Below are 20,793 nucleotides of genomic sequence, written 5' to 3'. Positions count from 1 at the left end.
GCGGGTTATATCTCATAACTCAAGACAAAGGAAGAATATTTATATATCCGAGAGACTATGCGTGGGAGGATCTAGACGCCCTCAAAAAACATCCGCAGGGTATTATTTACACCCGCAAGGATGACCAGAACGCAACGTCATAGGACAACTGTGGTTTCCCAACTTTGTTCTAGAAGATTTACCAAGATCCTCTCTTGGTAAACACGTTTCCCTTCAGCCAATATAAGAAGGACAGCTGGCCAGGTTGTTATAACCGTGCACATGGCCAAGTTTATCTAGTCCTATCGTATATAGACATGTGTCCAGGTTGTTACAACCATGCACATGGGCCGTATAGCCTAAACTATCACAAGAGGACACGTGTCTAGGCGATTACAAGGGCATCTTCTAGAAAGGGACAGCTGGGCCAATAATATTCCCACACTCTTCTGCTATAAATACTCCACAATCTCCATGAGGTAACACATTCACTCTCCACTATCTACTCTAAATATTTATGTACTTTATCTTCACCAGAAATTGTACTTATTCTCACGCCGGATGGTGGTTACAGGATGACCCCCTCTTGTCCTTCCCGTAACGAGCTCACGGTGGTTGTTTTGCAGGTTTCTGTCATTGGACTTATGGAGATTGAACTTGTATCGTTATTCGGTTTGTACTTGACCCATACCCTGTGGACTCATTGGATCTAAGACCCGTTAGGGGATTTGGTTATGTGTTTCTTCATTGGCGCCATCCGTGCATGTGTTAGAACTGTGGAAATTTTTCGTTGTTTGTTGGTTCGAACGATATGAGTCAATTTCTTGAAGGGCCGATGGAAACTCCTGTAACTCTTAGACGTACTACTGATGTCGAAGCACCTGGAGGTCCTACCACTGTTGAATTAGGATGTGTGATGGTGGAAACTCGCCGGGCTCGTACGGAATTGGGTCTGGAAGTCGGATCTGAAAATTCTGAGCCGGTGAGAACCCACCGTCGTAGTTCCAGAGCTAAAGGAGTCCTATCCCCTGAGGACTGGTTACGTATCCACCAGGAGAATGTTGCAGCTGAGTACGAGCGCATGGTTCGTGAAAAGAGAATCTGTGCCCATACATTAGCTTATGATGAGTCTCCTAGGAGATCTCCATCTCCTCCGACAACGGTGCGGAGGAGTCAGATCCGAGACAGCCTCCAAACTAAGGGGTTTCCTAGAGATGAGTTTATTAGGAGGAGGCATGACCGTCCTCATATGGTCACACGCCCACTCTCCTAATGAGGTGAGTATGAAAGTTATGATCCGACGTACCGTCCGAGTGAATTCAGTTATTACAACGGTGATATTAGGATTCAAGGGCGAGAGGGAATTAGTCCCCCACGTGCGGTAGTTCGCCATACGAGTACCATAGTGATGCGGAGGAGGAATTCACAAAACCATACCGTCCCGCAACCTTTGCTAAAAAGTCAAAATTTGTCGCGCGCATCGTAACAACCTGTTCCCGGTTAATGCAAAAATTCCTACATCTTTGGGTAAGTACAACGGGATGACTGATCCTAATGATCACCTGTTGAACTTTGTGGCAGTGGGAGGCGTCGGTGGTTGGACCCACATGTTTGCGTTAACGTTAGCGGGAGCAGCGCGTGAATGGTTTGAAAAATTGCAGGATGGGCAAATTTAGAATTGGGTCAACTTGGTGGCTAAATTCTCTAAACATTTTAGTCAGGAAAAGAAGCACACCCCTGATCCTTCTAAGATATTCGACGTTGTTAGACGAAACAATGAGTCCATCGAAGACTTCATTTCTCGGTTTAACAATGAGAGTCTCAATATTGGCGAAATCAGTGAAGACATGTTGAAGGAAGCCTTCCGCAAGAATGTGAAGAGTAATCAATTGATCTGTACCTTAACAGGTAGAGATGGAATGCCTAAGATACGGGACGAAATAATGTCCGCGACAAAGTTGTTTGCAAGAACGGAGAAGACTTTAGCTTCTGATAACCAAAAGAAACTCCAAAAGTAGAATTTCAAACTCCGCGACTGAATAGACAAGCCAAGGGAACAATTTGGTCAAGGATTCAGCCTTCCGCGGATACGTCAAAACAGTTTGATGCAAGATCTCTGATAGGCAACAAGAACAAAGCAAGTGCTTCAGCGCAAGTCACCAACAATTGGACTCCATTGTCAAAGACTCCCTCAGAAATCCTTATAACTGAGAACGTGAAGTTCAAGAAACCTCAGCCACTCACGAAAAGCACATTCCTCAATCCTAAGAAACATTGCTTGTTTCATGATGACATTGGTCATAACACGGATGAGTGTATAGCCTTGAAAGGTGAAATCTAAGTGGCAGTCAAGTCGGGAAAGCTTTGACACTTGGTCAAAAATGCAAGACAAGGGTCTGGTAAAACTCCCGCACATGACAACCAGGGCCCGTCCAAGAAGCAGGTCAAGGACCTGAATGTTCTCCTGATTCAAGGCGGACACAAAGTTTAAGGGAAGAGGAGAGAGTTTGATGAAGAGTAGTGGAAGAATGAACCCCGTAATTTTTCCGCGGGTCAAAGGAGGTCCTTGCAACAAAAATCCATTGATAATCAGCCCTCATCGGTCATTACCTTTCACATTATGTCTTTTTTGATACTGGAAGTACTTCAGAGATAATGCATGAACAATGTTTTGAACAACTTGATGAAGACGACAAGGTGAGGCTGAAGCCAATTCACACACCTGTGTCCAGTTTTGGGGGTGAAGTAATGCACCCGCGAGGGGTAATATCTTTTCCAGTCACACTTAGTAATGGAACACATTCAAGAACTGAAGACGTTGAATTTTTGGTCTTACCAGCAACGTCAAAACATGATATCATTTTAGGGCGTGAGGCAATTGGTGATTTTAATGCTCATCCCTCTACAGCGCATGGTACAGTAGGGGTTCCGACCCGCACTGGTGTAGTCATTGCTTCACAACGGAGAGTTCAAAACCTAGCAAGGTACCAAAGCAAGTTCAGAGAACTGAGCCAGAGAAGTGGGTGTTGAAAAAGAAGTTTCCGGACTAAACGATAATGATTAGGCCTGATATCTCTGAGATAGTGAGGATATTCTTGAAGCAGCTGTTAACAAAGAACACAGACATCTTTGCTTGAAAACCCGCAGATATAACTGGTGTCCCGCGGAGGATTGCGGAGCACAAGCTGCGAGTGAACCCAGCATTCACGTCAATTGTCCAAAAGAAACGCAAGATGGGTCCTGAGGAGATCAAAGCTATGAATGAACAAGTTCAAGATCTTCTGCATACTGGAATCATCCGTGAAATTCAGTACCAAACTTGGGTCGCCAATCCGGTCATTGTTCCCAAGAGCAACTGGACATGGCGAATGTGTATAGATTTCAAGGATCTAAACAAGGCATGCCCAAAAGATTGTTACCCACTTCCAGAAATTGACCTCAAAGTTGAAGTTGTAGCCTCGTTTAAGTTTAAGTGTTTCCTCGACGCCTACAAAGGCTATAACCAAATCCGCATGGCGGCAGACGACAAGGACAAAACAACATTTCGCACATACCAAAGCACATTCTGTTATAATATGATGCCCTTTGGATTGAAAAATGCGGGCGCTACATATCAGTGTTTGATGGACGAGGCCTTTAAGGGTTAGATTGGGCAAAATCTGGAAGTGTATATGGATGATCTGGTTATAAAGAGTGTTGAGGAGGATCAGATGTTATGAGACATAGAGGAAACGTTTGAGACTCTGAGAAAGATCAACATGAAACTCAATCCTAGTAAGTGTTTCTTTGGGATGGAGGAAGGAAAATTTAGGCGTAATCGTCACGGGTGCGGGCTTCAAAGCTAACCCTGATAAGGTTCAGGCACTGTCCCGCATGCCTTCACCTTCTTCCCTCAAAGAGGTACAAACACTTAATGGAAGACTTGTGGCTATGAACAGATTTCTGGCCAATCACACGTCCAAATCTTATCCAATTGTGTCAACCCTGAGGAATTTTCTTAAGAAAGCACATTTCAGATGGACTGCAGAAGCAGAAAAAGCATTCTAAGAAGTTAACAAATGTTTGATGGAATTGCCTACCCTGACAGCACCGCATGCGGGAGAGCCTTTGACGTTATACTTATCAGCATCGGATATTACCATTCGGGCCATGCTACTGACAGATAGAAAAAATATCCAAACGCCTATCTATTATGTCAGTAGAATGTTGACAGGACCAAAAACCAGATATTCAATGCTTGAAAAGCTGGTTCTGGCACTGGATTATGCTGCCAGGCATCTCCGCATATATTTCCAAGGTCACCCCATCAATGTGTTAACAGGGTACAAACTGAAAAATGTGTTGAGCAAGGCAAAATTGTCCGGGCGATTGGAAAAGTGGGCCATAGAATTGGGAGAACACGCGATCAAATCCACCGCGATAAAGGGCCAAGTGTTAGCAGACTTTGTTACGGAAGTCCCGCAGAACAAGGAAGAAGAGTGCCTGGTTGAACAACAAACTCCAGTTCCTCCTTAACGGACGGGGCTTCAAGTAACGAAGGATCAGGCGCAGGCCTCAAGCTGGTTAACCCCGAAGGCCATGAATTTACTCATGAAATAAAGTTGGACTTCAAAAGTACCAATAACGAGGCAGGGTGTGAAGCTTTTCTAGCAGGCCTGAAGATAGCCAAGAAACTTGAGGTGAAACATTTAGAAGCGCAGGTGGATTCTATGTTGATCGCAGGTCAGATCAATGGGACATACGAGGCAAAGAATGATGTAATGGCTCCATACTTATAACAAGCAAAGGATTTGATCCTTCAATTTCATCTTGCAAAGTCATCCACATCAAGAAAAGTGAAAACAAGTCAGCGGATGCTCTTAGCAAGCTAGCTTCAACAAATTTTGAACATTTTGCAAAAGACATTCGTGTGAAAGTCCTCGATCAACCATCTGTCCCGCAGCATCAAGGGTTAGTCATACAAACTAATGTTGAATCATGGATGACACCGATCGTAGCATGCCATACATCGGGAGTCTTACCAGAAGAAAAATCTGCGGCTCTGAAGATCAGATACAAATCCTTGAACTACCAGGTACAAGATGGTATCTTGTACCGAAGATCCTTCCTCGGCCCACTCCTAAGATATGTGGATGCCAAGGATGCGGATTATTTGGCAAGAGAAGCTCACGAGGGCATTTGTGGTCTTCATGCGGGCCTGGGAATGGTTGTGGCCAAACTCATGAATGTAGGGTACTATTGGTCAGGGATACACATGGATGCGGTGCAAGAAATTGAGAGTGTGATTAATGCCAACGCCATTCCCCTAATACACTGCGTCCAAAAAAAACGAGTTAGTACCGGTGACATCTGCTTGGCCGTTCCAAAAGTGGGCAATCGATAATATGGGTCCATTCCCAAAAGCCCCGAGACGCATCAAATTCCTGATTGTGGCTATCGACTATTTCACTAAGTGGGTAGAAGCCAAACCAGTCGCCTCCATCACTGCATCTAGTGTCAAGAAATTCCTATGGGAGTTCATCATCTGTCATTTCGGCCTTCCGCAAGAACTAGTCAGTGATAAAGGGACTCAGTTCGCGGACAGTGGGTTGCAAGCGTGGCTGAAAGAACTTCAGGTCACCCAAGTTTTTACTTCTGTAGCTCACCCGCAGGCCAATGGTAAAGTTGAGAGAGCCAACAGAACCATCAAATATGGGATCAAGGCAAGGTTAGGAACTAAACGGATGGGCTGGGTAGACGAATTGCCCCATAACCTGTGGGCCTTCCGCACCCAAAAGAAGTCTAGCAACTCTGAAACGCCGTTCAGTTTAACCTATGGGATTGAAGCCATGATCCCGGCTGAAATTGGAGTTCCATCCGCACGAACATTGATGATTAATGATAACGAAAAAAGAGCTGCGGATGAACTTAGATCTCCTTGAAGAAAGGAGAGAATTGGCCTTAATCCGCAAGCATAATTATAAATGTCAGTTACAAAAATACTATGACTCGTGGGTAAAAAATGCAGCTTCGATGAGGGAGATTTTGTCTTCCTCAACAATGAAGCATCTGTCCAAGAACCTCTGGGTAAACTGGCCCCAACTTGGGAAGGCCCTTACAAAATCAAATAAGTATTATCAAAGGGCGAATACAAGTTGGAAAAACTAGATGGGACAGAAATCCCTAGAACTTGGAATGTTGCAAAATTAATGAAATGTTACATATGAGCAAGACTTCTTATTATTTACTTTTTATTTGTCCTACGTACCCTAATAGACTAGTAAAAAAGACATCTAATGTCAACAGTTGTAATATATTTAGGCATGCGTGCCTTCCTTATTAAAAAACTTGATTCAACCTATGTACAAGTCTTGTATAAGCAAAACTTTCTTGGCCCACGTGCCAGAAGGGACCCGCATGTTCTTAAAGAAAATTTCCTGGCCAGCGCGCCAGAATGGACCCGCGTGTCCTTAAAGTAAATGTCAAGTGATATTTTATTGACAATTAAGAAGATCCTATAGTCTAACACTTATATTATACAATAAACAAAGTGTAAAGGATAGAAAACTTCTTATATTAACAAGTCAAAAGAGATTACATGGAACATCGAATATTATACATATACATGATAACAAAGAGTTGTAACTAAAGAGGTGGATCCTCATCATCACCATCATCATTGAGGTTCGATTGGTCTTCATTGTCTTCCTTAAGACCAATGGAGATAAACGCTTTCAACTTATCCACCCCGTCATCTTTTTCTGCGAGCTCTGCGGTTGTTTCCTTAATGAGGAACGTCAGGTTATCAAAAACCTCCGTCTTCTCAGCAAAAATTTTGGCAGTATCTTGTCATTCAAATCAAATTCCTCAAGAGGTCGCTTCTCATCAGCAAATTTGAGACCCTCTTGGAAACCCGCTTGGCGACCAGCCTGCGATGAGGCAACTAGCAGTTCCGCAAGACAATTCCCAAGCTCAGCACTATCCCGGATGTGCTTAACAACCTGCAAACGGGAAGTATAAAAGAACAATCCAGGTGTATATATTTTACATAAAGAAAATAAAGGAGGAAAAAATTACCTGAGGAATTCCCTCAGCTATCAGCCATTTCTTATTCGCCTGAGCCCGGATAAGAGACATCTTGTGCTCCGCACAATCTAGGGCTTGCTCCCGATTCTTCTCGGTGAGCTTGGCGATTCGGTCATCCTTGGCAGATGCATCAGCCTTCAAAGCTTTTATGTTTTCCAGATAGGGAGAGATAAGGTCGTTCTGATCATCCACCTGCTTCTGCAGAGCTGCCTTGGCTTCCTCAACTTGCATCAGCTTGTTTTACTTAGCCCGGGTCTTTTCACGGGAAGCTTCTAAGGTTGCATTCTGGCATTTGCAAGCCTGTTCCCAATTATTTACAGTAGTAGCCCGACTCGCCTTCTCCTCTTCCAAGGCCTTCTTAGAATCCGAAAGCTCCCAGTTAGCTGTGTTGGCAGCTATGCCGTAGCTTTTAGCCTCCTTCTTGGCTGTCTCAGCTTCCTTCTCCAAGTCATCCAATGTTTGGCTCACGGCTAACCAGTCTCAATATATTTCTTGACTTATAGAGACAGTGTTAGCTAAGTTGTAGGAGAAGGAGTTGGCCAACTCATAGCAAGGTCGCACTCGTTAGCGTTGCCTCTCCGCAGGAGGAACCCCCTGCTGTAAGAACTCATGACAGACATCATTGTCTGTAAACAACGACCCCTGAAGGATAGTGTTAGGGCATGGAAATTTGACACTGTGGATACGTTATCCTGGCATCTGTTCTTGGATCAGTTATCCTTAGACAGATCCTGTCAGGATCGAGGATCCTCAGTAATTGGTATTATTAACAATTGTTTCTTGTTTGTAGGTTGTTATTTAATAAGTACAATGGCTCCTAGACTTATTCCACCGGATATCTCGCTATTGGACTTTTCAAACACGTGCTCAAAGTCGTGGATGAAGATAGTGGGAAGATGGCGGATTTATAGGACTAGTTTGTTAGTTGTTATTCTTGTTAAATAGTGAGTTCTATGATCAAATGTTGGTGCATTTTGTGACCGTCGCTATGCAATTCTGACCAGCGGAGATGAAGTGGTGAAGTTAGAACAACTTCACCATAGGCGAAGTTAGAACAACTTCGCCATTGGCGAAGTTAGGATAACTTCGCCTACAGGCCCAAGCCCAAGCCCGCGAAGTTGGTTTGTCTATATATATGAGTGTCTTGTTTAGGGTTTAGCATCCAGAAAAAGAGAGTGTGTTTTGTGTAGCTATCATTGTCTAGAGAGAAACAGATAGAGAGTGTCGTGTGGGCAGACCCGAGGTAGAGCTCACCTCGGGTCGGCCGTGGTTTTTGTTTTGTTCGGTATCTAACATGGTTTGGTTATTATTATAAAGGATCTGCAGATTCGTTTATCTCATTCGTGTGTTTGTTTGTGTGTAATCGTGTTCTTCGTCTTCAACACCATAAACGAGTCTAGGAGGATTCCGCACTCCTAGACCTCGTGCGGATCTCGTATCGATCAGCGACGCCCCGGGGGGACTTACATCAAATTAGGGCACACTCACATACACAGATACACACAACCACATTTATTGATGGCTCACATTCATAAACACCCTCTCACGAACTCTCTAAATATTTCATACACACACTAAGCTTTCTTGTAATCTTGATCATAAACTCCACCCTTGTAACCCGATTTTTACATTAATAAATTGGTGATAGAAAAGTTGTCATTTTCCCGGGGTTTTTTTCCTTTGATCTAATCAAGATCAAGGGGTTTTTCCTCACAAAAAATCACGTTGTTCAACCTTATTTCGTTTACTTATGCGTTATTATTATCATAGCACTATACCTCACAGTTACAGATTTGGATACATTATCCTTAGCAGATTTTTGTCCAAAATAAATTGGCGCCCACCGTGGGGCAATTGGTGCTATAATCCAGAAAATACCCTATCATTTTTCACCTTTTCATACCTATATCACTTTCAATGGCCTCTCAATCAACCTCTGCTTCTTCAACCATGCCATATTCGGATCCTCTCTCCTCAAGAACTTTGCCACTGATGCCTCCTCCATTGACAGGAGCACCGAGGGCTGCTGCTGCTGGAAACAAGACACAACTACCAGTCTTCCAAAGCTCGAAAAATACCGCTGCCACTTTAGTAGTTAATACTAACAATGATGTTTCTAATATGTTTTCACAGGTCACAGCATACATGGAGCAACAAAACAAGACTAACCAGAGGATCCTTTGGGAGATCGAAGACCTCAAGAGGACTAAGAGGCCAGCAGAGGATCAGACTCCTCTAATGCCTAGGATGCTAGATTTCACCACTCCAGGATCCTTGGCTCAACAAGCGCAAGGATCATTTGTCCTTCAACTGGGGTCCATGGGTTAGCTAGCTCAAGGATCCTCAACTTTCCAGCAAGGATCATCCATCCTTCAACCGGGGTCCATGGGTCAGCTAACTCAAGGATCCTCAACTTTACCGGGATCCATGGGTCAACTAGCTCAAGGATCCTCAACCTTTCAGCAAGGACCATTGATCCTTCAACCAGGATCCTCCGGATCATCTCTTCAAGGATCCTTCAATTCCCAACCATTAGGATCCTTCATCCACAGTCAAGGATCCATCTTCCAGGTTCAAGGATTCTCGGGGGTTCGACATCAGCGGTCCACTGAGGTCCATGAAGGATATATAAATCCCATGCAGACCATAACTTCGGGTGGACCAACTCTTGTAGCAGACACTTCTTACCTCAGCCAATCTTCTGGAATATCGACCTTTACACAACAAAGAGGTAACACGTATGATCCTATAACCTTAAATTCTAACCGTGGTTCCATGAAGGATGAAGGTTTCAACCAAGCTATGGCTAAGGAACTGCAGAAACTTAAAGATATGATATCCAGTGTACCGGGGGTGATCCGTCCAATTCCTGAGATACTGGAGGGAAGCCACTAATTGTCCAGATTTGCTTCACCAATCTTTGATGCGGAAATCCCGAAACTCTTTCAAACCCCCAACATGAAAGTGTATTACGGGACCACTGATCCTGAAGAGCACGTAGCTCAATACAGAGAAAGGATAGAAATCAACCTGATTCCTGAGAGGCTCAAAGAGGCTTGTCTATGCAAAGGTTTCGTTCTACACTATCAGGATCTGCTTTGAAATGGTGCTAAGTCTTCCTCCCTTTTCTGTTACTTCTTTATCACACTTAGTTAACTTGTTCAACAGTCAATTTTTTTGTAGTAGGAAATTTGAGAGGTTAGCTAGTGATTTATACCGCGTTATCCAACCCAGTGATGAATCCCTTAGGGATTTTGTTACAAGGTTTGGCAGGGAAGCTCTAGAAATCCCTAATCTTGGCATGACTACTGCTGTTGAAGCATTCAAGATGGGAATTTAGAAGGGCTCCCCCTTTTATGATGATATTTTGATGACTCCTTGCCGGACTCTAGATGAAGTAAGGAACAGAGCATTGAGGTTCATATGGCTAGAAAATGACAAAAGGATTCAGGAACGGTTAGGGGCTCAAACGAAGCAAGAATCCCCTGACAAGAATAAAGGATCCTCATACAGGAACAACAATTCGAAGCAATACTCCAAATTCAACAATCAAAACGTTCGAGCTGTTGAAGAAGATTGTGATGATGAGGGTTACCCCAACATTTCAGAATATTGCTTCTCCGTAGACACCCATGGCTTGATTTTTTCCATGAAGGATCTAGGGGAGAAGGCAGTATGGCCCCAAAATAACGAGAAGTCAACCACCTTCAGAGACAATACCAAATGGTGTGCTTTCCATGAGGATTTTGGCCACATGACGGACGATTGCATCGGTTTAAGGAGGGAAATTGGAAACCTCCTGAGTAAGGGCCATTTTAAAGAACTGTTGGGAAGAAAAAAGTCCAGGATCCATGATCCTGATGAGGTTCCTTAAAAAGAAACTCCGCCCCACCAGATGCTCAAGTAATCAACTTCATTTCTGGTGGCTCAAACATATGTGGAACTTCCTTCTCCGCAGCTAAGAGGTTAGCCAAGGAAACCAAGTTGGATAACGGGGAACAACCGGTTATATCTACCACTTTGACGACTGACAAAAGGATCTTCTTTGATGAAGAAGATAAATCAAGCATCCAGGATCCTCATCGTGACGGTTTGATTGTTACTTTGTTTATTGCTAACCATTATGTACGCAGGATCCTTGTCGATGGTGGAAGCTTGGTCAACATCATCCAGCATGATGTCCTTCAGAAGATTAACATCCCAGATTCAGAAATCATCCCGAGGACGTCGGTGTTAGTCGGCTTCAGCGGCGAAACCAAGAAGACATTGGGGGACATCAAACTCCCAATATACATCGAAGGGTTAAATCCTTACCAAAAATTTTGTGTTATAGATAACCTTTCTTGTTGCAATGTTATTCTAGGCAGGCCTTGGCTACATGGGATGAAGGCAGTGGCCTCTACTTACCATCAATGCATCAAACTACCAACTCCTTAGGGGAATAGTAAGGATAGATGGTGACCAAGTCGAAGCCAAGAACTACTATTCTTCCTCAATGAAGCCAACCGCTAAACAAACGATAGCATAACAACCACAGCAACATCCTAGGGACGTGCTGGAAGCTCGTGAGAATGACTTAAAGGAAGTATCCTTGGACCCCAAGGATCCAGATGTGAAAGTGTTCATAGGATCCAGTATCCCTAGTGAGATCGAGGAGGATATAATATCCTTCCTAAAACGAAGAAAGTCTACGTTTGCCTTCAAGCATTCAGACATGACAGGTATTTCTAAGGAGGTAATTACTCACAAGTTAGGCCTTGATTTATCTATTAAACCCGTCCATCAGAAGCAAAGGAAATTCGCTCCTGAGAGGAACACGATCATACAAGAAGAAGTTGAAAAACTTCTTAAGGCCGATATGATCAGAGAGGTTAAGTATCTTCGATGGTTAGCTAATGTGGTTGTTGTTTCTAAAAAGAATGGAAAGTGGAGCGTGTGTGTCGATTTTACTAATTTAATCAAGGCATGCCCCAAGGATCCTTTCCTATTACCACATATAGATTCCATGGTGGATGCAACGGCAGAACATAAGATGCTCACCTTTCTGGATGCTTCCTCTGGATTTCAACAAATTCAGATGAACCATCTGATCAAGAGGATACAGCATTCATGACTCCCACCGGCATATATTGTTATATTGCTATGCCATTCGGACTAAGAAATTCATGGGCAACATATCAAAGATTAGTCAACATGATGTTCAAGGATTAGTTAGGCAAGACTATGGAGGTATACATAGATGACATGGTGGTGAAGTCAAAGAGGGTTGAGGATCACCTCATAGATCTTGAAGAAGCATTCAATATCCTCAACCAGTATAACATGAAACTGAATCCGTCAAAATGCCATTTTGGTGTTAAGGCTGGAAAGTTTCTAGGATACATGGAGACTAAAAGAGGAATAGAAGCAAGCCCCGAGCAAATCGAAGTCATCATCAACTTGAAATCCCCTGTGAATGCTAAGGATGTCCAGAGATTGACAGGAAGAATAGCTGCTCTCAACAGATTCATTTCCAGATCCTCCGAGAAGTGCAAAGATTTCTACGACATTCTTAAGAAAAACAAGAAGTTCGAGTGCACAGAGAAGCATGAGGCTGCACTTAAAGCTTTAAAGGATTACTTATCCTCAGCACCAGCTCTGATGAAGCATGTGGATGGAGAATCCTTATATCTATACCTAGCAGTTTCAGGGAATGCAGTAAGTGCCATCCTCGTTAAGGATCATGAGGGTGAACAACACCCGGTATATTATGTAAGTAAAAGCCTCTTAGACGCAGAGGTCAGGTATTCTCACCTTGAAAAATTAATCCTTGCTTTGATTATGGCTTCCACTACAGTGAGACATTACTTTGAAACACATACTATTATTTTGAGAACTAATTATCCTGTTAAGAATGTGCTTAGAAAACCGGAATTGTCAGGAAGGATGGCCAAGTGGGTTGTGAAGCCGAGTGCATATGACATTCAGTATGAGCCCAGAAAAGCTATCAAATCGCAAGCACTAGCAGAGTTTGTGGCTTATTTCAGCAGTGACATGCAAAAGGAAGCTGATTTAGAAGTCCAACAACTACAAGAAACCAAGGATCCTTGGATCCTCTTCACAGATGAAGCATCCAACATAAGAGGAACGGGATTGGGCATACTACTAAAATCGCCACAGGGGGACATAATACCCCAGTCTAGTGCATGCGCATTTCAAGCCACCAATAATGAGGCAGAATACGAAGCACTTATTGCAGGTTTACTTTTAGCTAAACAGATGAGGATCAGGTATCTTCAAGTTTATATAGATTCTTCACTTATAACTAACCACTTTAACGGCTCTTATACCGTAAAAGGTGACAATATGATCAAATATTTAGAAATTGTGAAGGAATTAGCAAAATCCTTCGAGTTGTTTAGTATCATACAGGTACCAAGAGAAGAAAATGTTGGGGCAGATGCTTTGGCAAATTTAGCCTCATCCTTGAAAATTCCAGAAGATATAAAGATCCCAATCATCCATATACTCTCGCCAGCAATAGGAGAACAAGAAGTTGGGGAGATAACAACTGATAAACAAGTCGTACTTTGGGATCCATCATCCTCAAATAACCAAGGATCCTGGATCCTCCCAATCAAAAAATACATCCAAGATGGAGAAATTACAGCCACAGAGAATCCGAAATCCTTCAAACTCAAGGTATCACAATACATTTTATTATATGATATTCTGTATAGAAAATCCCTTGTAGGTCCATACTTGAGGTGTATCGAGGATCCTGAAATTCAATAGGCACTCAAAGACTTTCACGAAGTAGATTGTGGTAATCACACTGGAGGTAGAGCTCTGTTTTCTAGGACCCTAAGAACAGGATACTTCTGCCCAACAATGAAAAGAGACGCCATGGAATACTCAAAGAAGTGTGATGTTTGTCAAATACATGCAAACATCCTTCATTAACCAGCAGAACCTATGTATCCTATATCCTCTTCATAGCCTTTTATGAGGTGGGGCATGGATATTGTGGGTAAGCTACCTAAGGCACCAGGAGGAAAAATATTCATGCTTGCAATGACTGATTACTTTTTAAAGTGGATAGAAGCAGAAGCTTTTGTTCAAGTCCGCGAAAAAGAGGTGATATCCTTCATTAAAAGAAATATTATTACTAGATTTGGCATTCCTTCAGAAATTATTTGTGACAATGGTTCCCAGTTTATCGGGAAAAAAACCACTAACTTTTGTGACAGTTGGGGCATCAAGATGATTACCTCTACTCCAGTGCATCCTCAAGCTAATGGCAAAGCGGAATCAAGTAACAAGATAATCATCAACAATTTGAAGAAGAAACTAGGATCCAAGAAAGGCAAGTGGGCTGAAGAGCTACCTTATGTTCTTTGGGCCGACAGGACAACACCCAAGAATGCAACGGGCCAAACACCCTTCTCATTGGTGTTTGGATCAGAAGCAGTAATCCCTGTAGAGATGGTGGTTCCTACAGCTAGAACAAGCATCCGTGATCCTGAGGCCAATAAAGAAATCCTTCTCGAAGACTTGGATACTGTTGAAGAACTAAGAGACCTAGACAAGATCAGAATGGCGGCCTATCAACAAAAGGTAGCTGGGGCATACAACAAAAGTATAAGGATTAGAAGATTTCAAGAAGGATATTTGGTCTTGAGGAAAGCCTTCCAAAATACAACCAATCCAACTGATGGAAAGCTAGCACCCAAGTGGTAAGGTTCTTATCTGATCGAGTCGGAAGCAGAAAAGGGGGCATATCATTTGCTCACTATGGAAGGCAATAGGTTAACAAGTGCTTGGAATGCTATCCACCTCAAGAAATACTTTTTCTGATTAGTATCAAGTATCCTCTGAGGATCGAATATCCTTAAAGGATCAAAGATCCTAAAATCAGTAATATCTATCTGATTACTTATTCATTTAAGATTTTTATTTACTTAAGGATAACATATTCTTAACATTTGTTATTTCCAAGTTTTAAGTAACAATGCAGGATATTAGTAAGATGTTCAATGTCTAAGAGGTTGGCCACCTCTCCTTCACCCCTAAGGTACTTTACTGTTTCCCTTGGCCTAGCCCACAATTAAGGTATATCCCCCGATGGTCATATCTTCTAAGGTTTAAAGGTTTTCACCTTTCTTATGAATTAGAGTTTCTACACTCTCGCCTGTAGCGCACGCTATCCAACATTAGTCCGGGGCAGCGGGACCAGTACACGCTTAGTGGCTGACAATTTCGTTGTCTTCGGCTATATAGAGGATCCTAAGATTTATGGTAGACGTACCATACCACCACTTTATAAAATTTTCATGTTATCTCATGTTTGGGCTAAATCCCAGTTTGGTCGAGTCCCCAGTTAACATCCGTATTTTGGGTCAGTCCCCAGTTTGGGCTTGTCCCAGTTTGGGCCTATCCCCAGTATGGGCTTGTCCCCAATTCACGGGCTTGTCCCCAGATTGCACGGGCTTGTCCCTAGGTTATTTTATGGGCTTGTCCCTAGTTTGATGGGTCTAATCCCAATTGATTTTATAAGATTGTTTGCAACAGATATCCTAAGTTCAACTACGAGGGTCAACAATTGTGGATTTAAAATCCTTAACTTATTTCTACAAGGATCACGGAAGAGTCACTGCTTATGGTAACTTACGTCTAATTAGACCTTATGGTATGATTTTAACTTGTCAATTTACATTCTAAGATCATTATAAACCTTTTTTCTTAAGGATTTAAAACCTTTGAATTATTTTTCACAAGGATAATCTATCCTAAAATTTTTATAATTATTTTTCACAGGGATATTCTATCCTAAAATTTTTATAATTATTTTTCATAAGGATATTCTATCCTAAATTTTTTTAAGTATTTTTCATATGGATATTCTATCCTAAAATTTTTACTCAAGATTATTTCTTAAAATTTTTAATAAAGCTAAGACTATATCAAACAAACTTTCAAAATAACAAATAACAAGCAAATAGTCAAAAGTTTTAGATTATTATTAATCATAAGTCACCTGGACTTACCCAAAATCCTTAACCCGGATTTCACCATATGAAAGATGGACCATCCACCGGGGTTAAGCAGGTGTTACTAGATGTTCATGATTTGCAGGAAGAATTAGAGGTTTTTGATATATAGCTTGAAGGGAAGTTCTCAAGGAAAATCTATAGATATATGATAATTATATCTAGCTTGTCAAGTCTCATATGTTTTTGCAGGAGTTGAATTCAAAGACAAAATGACAGCTGTGATATTATCACAACCGCCATTTTGGGGGAAATTGTTAGGACACGGAAATTTGACACTGTGGATCCGTTCCTGGCATATTCTTGGATCAGTTATCCTTAGACAGATCCTGTCAGGATCAAGGATCCTCAGTAATTGGTATTATTAACAATTGTTTCTTGTGTGTAGATTGTTATTTAATAAGTACAATGGCTCCTAGACTTATTCCACCGGATATCTCGCTATTGGACTTGTCAAACACGTGGTCAAAGTCGTGGATGAAGATAGTGGGAAGATGGCGGATTTATAGGACTAGTTTGTTAGTTATTATTCTTCTTAAATACTGAGTTCTATGATCAAATTAGGGCACACTCATATACACAGATACACACAGCCACATTTATTGACGGCTCACATTCATAAACACCTTCTCACGAACTCTCTAAACAGTTCATACACACACTTAGCTTTCTTGTAATCTTTGATCATAAACTTCACCCTTGTAACCCGATTTTTACATTAATAAATTGGTGATAGAAAAGTTGTCATCACCCGGGGTTTTTTTTCCTTTGATCTAATTAAGATCAAAGGGTTTTTCCTCGCAATAAATCATGGTGTTCAACCTTATTTCGTTTACCTATTCGTTATTATTATCATAGCACTATCCCTCACAGTTACAGATTTGGATACATCATCCTTAGCAGATTTTTGTCCAAAACAGATGGACCAATGTGGGCGGTGAACCAGGGAATCCTCATATGGATTGGTCTGACCATAGTACCCCGTAGGCCCTTGTCCTCATGAGAGTGGGAGGAAGACGGCTTAAAGCTAGCATCAACAGTGTTTGGCTCCCTCTGATATGCAAAGTGTAAAGGAAAGTCAGGTGGTGAAGGACAAAAAGGTCCCTTGAAAATCTGATAAGTACTCCCTTGCTCACCTTTACCAGGAGGTGTATCTTGTACAACAATGGGGTCCTTAGTACCCTTCGGTGGCGAGTTGGGTGCATGCTCAAACACCGACTAGGGCGGTGATGCGGGTGGAGTAACCGGTGGAACTTTCTTCCCTTGGTCGGGTAGACCCTCTGGATTTTCTTCCGCAGAACCTACAAACACTCCATCCCATCAGAAAAATATATACTTAAGAAAAGTAATCTGAAGTACAACAAATTTACCAAGAAATACCTGGAATAACTTTTTATGATACAACTACGTTGGCGCGGTCCGATAGCTTCAACTTCTTGTATTTCTTGGGAATAGCAGGCTTAGACAGATGTGACTTGCCCTTACCAGCTGGCTTAGAGGCACCCGCATTAGCAACCTCGTGTTCCTCCTCGCTGGTAACAACCTCAGCGGTACTTTTTCCCGCATCCGCGTCCTTTCTAGTGGATGGGTTTTGCCTCCTCTTGCGGGTCAGACCTGCAATGGCATTCATGATACTCTCAGCATCAGTAGTATCAACTAAGGATTCCTTCTTCATAGGGTGATGACTCGTCACTAGAAGTAAAGAGTACAATCACCCCACTAGAAGTTCATGCAGATTGAGGACGAGGGTTTAGTTCTCCCTCACCTTTGGCAAGCATCTCCTCAACTTTTGCAAACATAGCCTCGGACACCACCGGTTCCGGGCGTAGAGCAGCGGGAAACAAGAAGTTATCGCGGGTGCGGACAAGAAATTATGGTTTCTTAGGATCTCGAGGGAAACGAGCCATTAATCCCTGCACGTTATCCAGTAACGTGCACAAGATCGACCCCTCACCTGCACAAAGAAACAGTTAGCATTAAAACAAAAAAAGAGCAAAAAGAGAAGTCTTTAAAAAATAAAGATGGACTTACTCTTGTCAGGCTTCTCATTAAACGGTTCCAAGTCTGGGAAAGGCCACATGTACCACCCACCACGGCTTGCCATCTTGTAGAAGACGGTGAATTTATCGACGGAAGGCACCAAATTGTTGGCCTGGCAACAAAACTCAAAGTGTCGGATCCTTTAAAGTCCGAACGGGTGCACTTGTTATAAGTGCACACCGTATTTCGTCAAGACGGCCCTGAAGAACTTTGTCAACGGGAATCGAAGATTCCTGGTGGTGAAGTCCTTGGCATATAAATGAACAAGGGGTAGTGAATACCCTCTTCCGGAAGAGATGGATGGTAGTTTTAAAGGCTTACGGCGATTCTTGCTTTTCCGGTGAACTAAAGGTATTTCCGATTAGGAACCAGAATATTGTCTTGTGGCGACCTCAGCGGCTGCGAGTTACCGGACCAAAAAGCCTGGGATGGTTTCAGTTTCAGTCAACATAATCTACCGAGCCTAACGGAGACGAACATTCATATTTCAATTAGTTATAACTTGACTAACCCGTTGATAAGTTGCGTGCCCGCTTGAGCTCTCATTAAAATAAACCAACCTACCTAAAAATAACATAAACCAAAACTTTTATAAAATAAAAAAAGTTTGTTAATGTGACATAACCGAGTAGTTCACTAGGTAACAAAATTAGATTACAGGTCTGCCTATTTGAGTGCAAAGCTTGAGATAAATCAAAACCATAGATAAATAAACCCAAGTTGTTTGATTAGTTGGCAAAACTGGATACTTGATTAACTTGATAAAACCGAATGTTTGAATGGTTTCTAAACCAAACATTTGATTAAGCTAGTAAAATGGAATATGCATTTAATAAACTGAGCACTAAGCTAGTTAGGAATAATGAACTAAGCGTGATAATTATCTTATTTTTTTTACAAGTCCAAAAAAGTACACGTGGGATTATATGCTAAAGAACTTGTGTTATCTTAAATGTCAACACGAATATAAAATGTGCACTGGTTAAAACAAATAACTTAAAAAGTTGACTACAAACTGGTGAGATGGGAACTCGAGTGTGGCTCCTCAATAATATAACGAACCAATGACCATTAACCATACACATACACGGATCGGGATGCCAAAAAGTATTATGATAATCATCAATATTATAATAGCTATTTTTTTAATGATTCATTAACCCTAATAGATTTACTATTAATTGCCATCTTCTTGAACAAAATGTGCTACATGAGCTAGTTGTCTTATCAGCGTGCTCGCTCATAAGATAGTACTTGCCACACATGCTCAATACGTATCAATAACATATCGAGTAGCTTGTTTATTTAATTACAAGAGATTATTATTAGTGATAAAAATAATATAAATGTCATATTGATTTATAAATGTGACATATAAATTAAGTACTTTAGTTTATCATGAATAAAGTAAGTGACAATGGCTTGTTTTATCAAAATGATAACGGTGAAATGATTTTACAATGTGATTTCGGTGGAAGCAACAAACTTATATTTTACCGATCTAATTTTTCGTAAAATTATTTTAAGTAACAGTAGTATATAAGAATGTTATTTTACAGAAAGTTTAAATTTGAAAGTGTTATATTTAAAATAGTTTAAATAAAACATAGCTACTTCACCGTCAACTTTAACCGAACGATTAATTGGTTCTTAGAACCGAACCTTGTTTTTAACTATGGATTTTAAACTAAAACATAAGACAACCTAATATAACATCAAATATTATTTGAAGCATTTTCATCATAAAACCCATAAACATTTTAATTACTTAGAAAACAAAATGATACGCATTTATGAGATAATTGTAATTTAAAATATAAAATAGATGTTTGAAAATGCAAATATGTAAAATGAAGTTTTCTTACATAAATGCATATAAGTATTCTGTTTTGATTATATAAAATATTTTATTAAACTACAATGCCTTATTTTTGGCAAGAAGCGGCAATTAATCGCGGTTTATGGTTAAATCGACACGAACTAAACGAAGAGTTTTATAAAATTTTAAAATAGAAACTGTTTATAATATTTCAGCAAGGTATTTATTATATGACTTACATTGTAATTATAATTTATTTTGGAAACAAATGTTACGTTACTAGTCTAAAAGTTGTTATGTTTTGCCATTTAAACAAAGTACGAGGACTAAAACCATACATTTGAAACTTGATAAATTTCCAAAAGTTATAATATTATATTTATGTATATTATTTGCTAATCATGAATGTGGATTCATCAAAATAAAGATTTTGGGTCATGTAGGTGTGGTTATAAATCGCTACGTTTAAAACCGATAATACCGGTAGTAACAGACATTGTCGTCCATTGAGAAAACTAAGTTATGTTTTTAACTATAAATGAAACATTAGAATTATTGATTTTAATAATTTTGATTATAAGATATCCGAAACTTGGTGGGAACCCAAGCTTACTAAAAATGGTAACTTTGTCAAAACTCGACAAAGTTACATATGATGATGATTACTTCTTATACGTGAATTATATGATATAATATGTGATACCATGCTATAATCATACACGTGTAAGAACTTTCCTAAAAAGAAAATTTTAATTTTTTTAGAACATAGTACGGTGGTTAATACTTAGGTCGACTAATACATAATACTAGGGGAGGTTATTAGAACCTATATTAGTTAAATGAAGTGAATAACTAATAAAA

At 40.9% G+C, this 20,793-nt stretch overlaps 1 protein-coding gene across 1 annotated transcript; it reads left to right on the top strand.

Moving 5' to 3' along the window:
- Nucleotides 1-4,182: 4,182 nt before the first annotated feature.
- Nucleotides 4,183-5,362, top strand: LOC143613256 (uncharacterized). Its single transcript, XM_077087038.1, has 3 exons — nucleotides 4,183-4,464; nucleotides 4,581-4,701; nucleotides 4,767-5,362. The coding sequence occupies exons 1-3, from the start codon at nucleotides 4,183-4,185 to the stop codon at nucleotides 5,360-5,362; spliced, it is 999 nt and encodes a 332-aa protein (XP_076943153.1).
- Nucleotides 5,363-20,793: the final 15,431 nt, after the last annotated feature.

The sequence above is a fragment of the Bidens hawaiensis genome, unplaced genomic scaffold (genome assembly GCF_021521415.1).
Source record: "Bidens hawaiensis isolate Kalapana, Puna unplaced genomic scaffold, B.hawaiensis_p1.1 tig00000237_1, whole genome shotgun sequence".
NCBI lineage: Eukaryota > Viridiplantae > Streptophyta > Magnoliopsida > Asterales > Asteraceae > Bidens > Bidens hawaiensis.
This window is presented reverse-complemented; position numbering and strand designations above follow the sequence as displayed.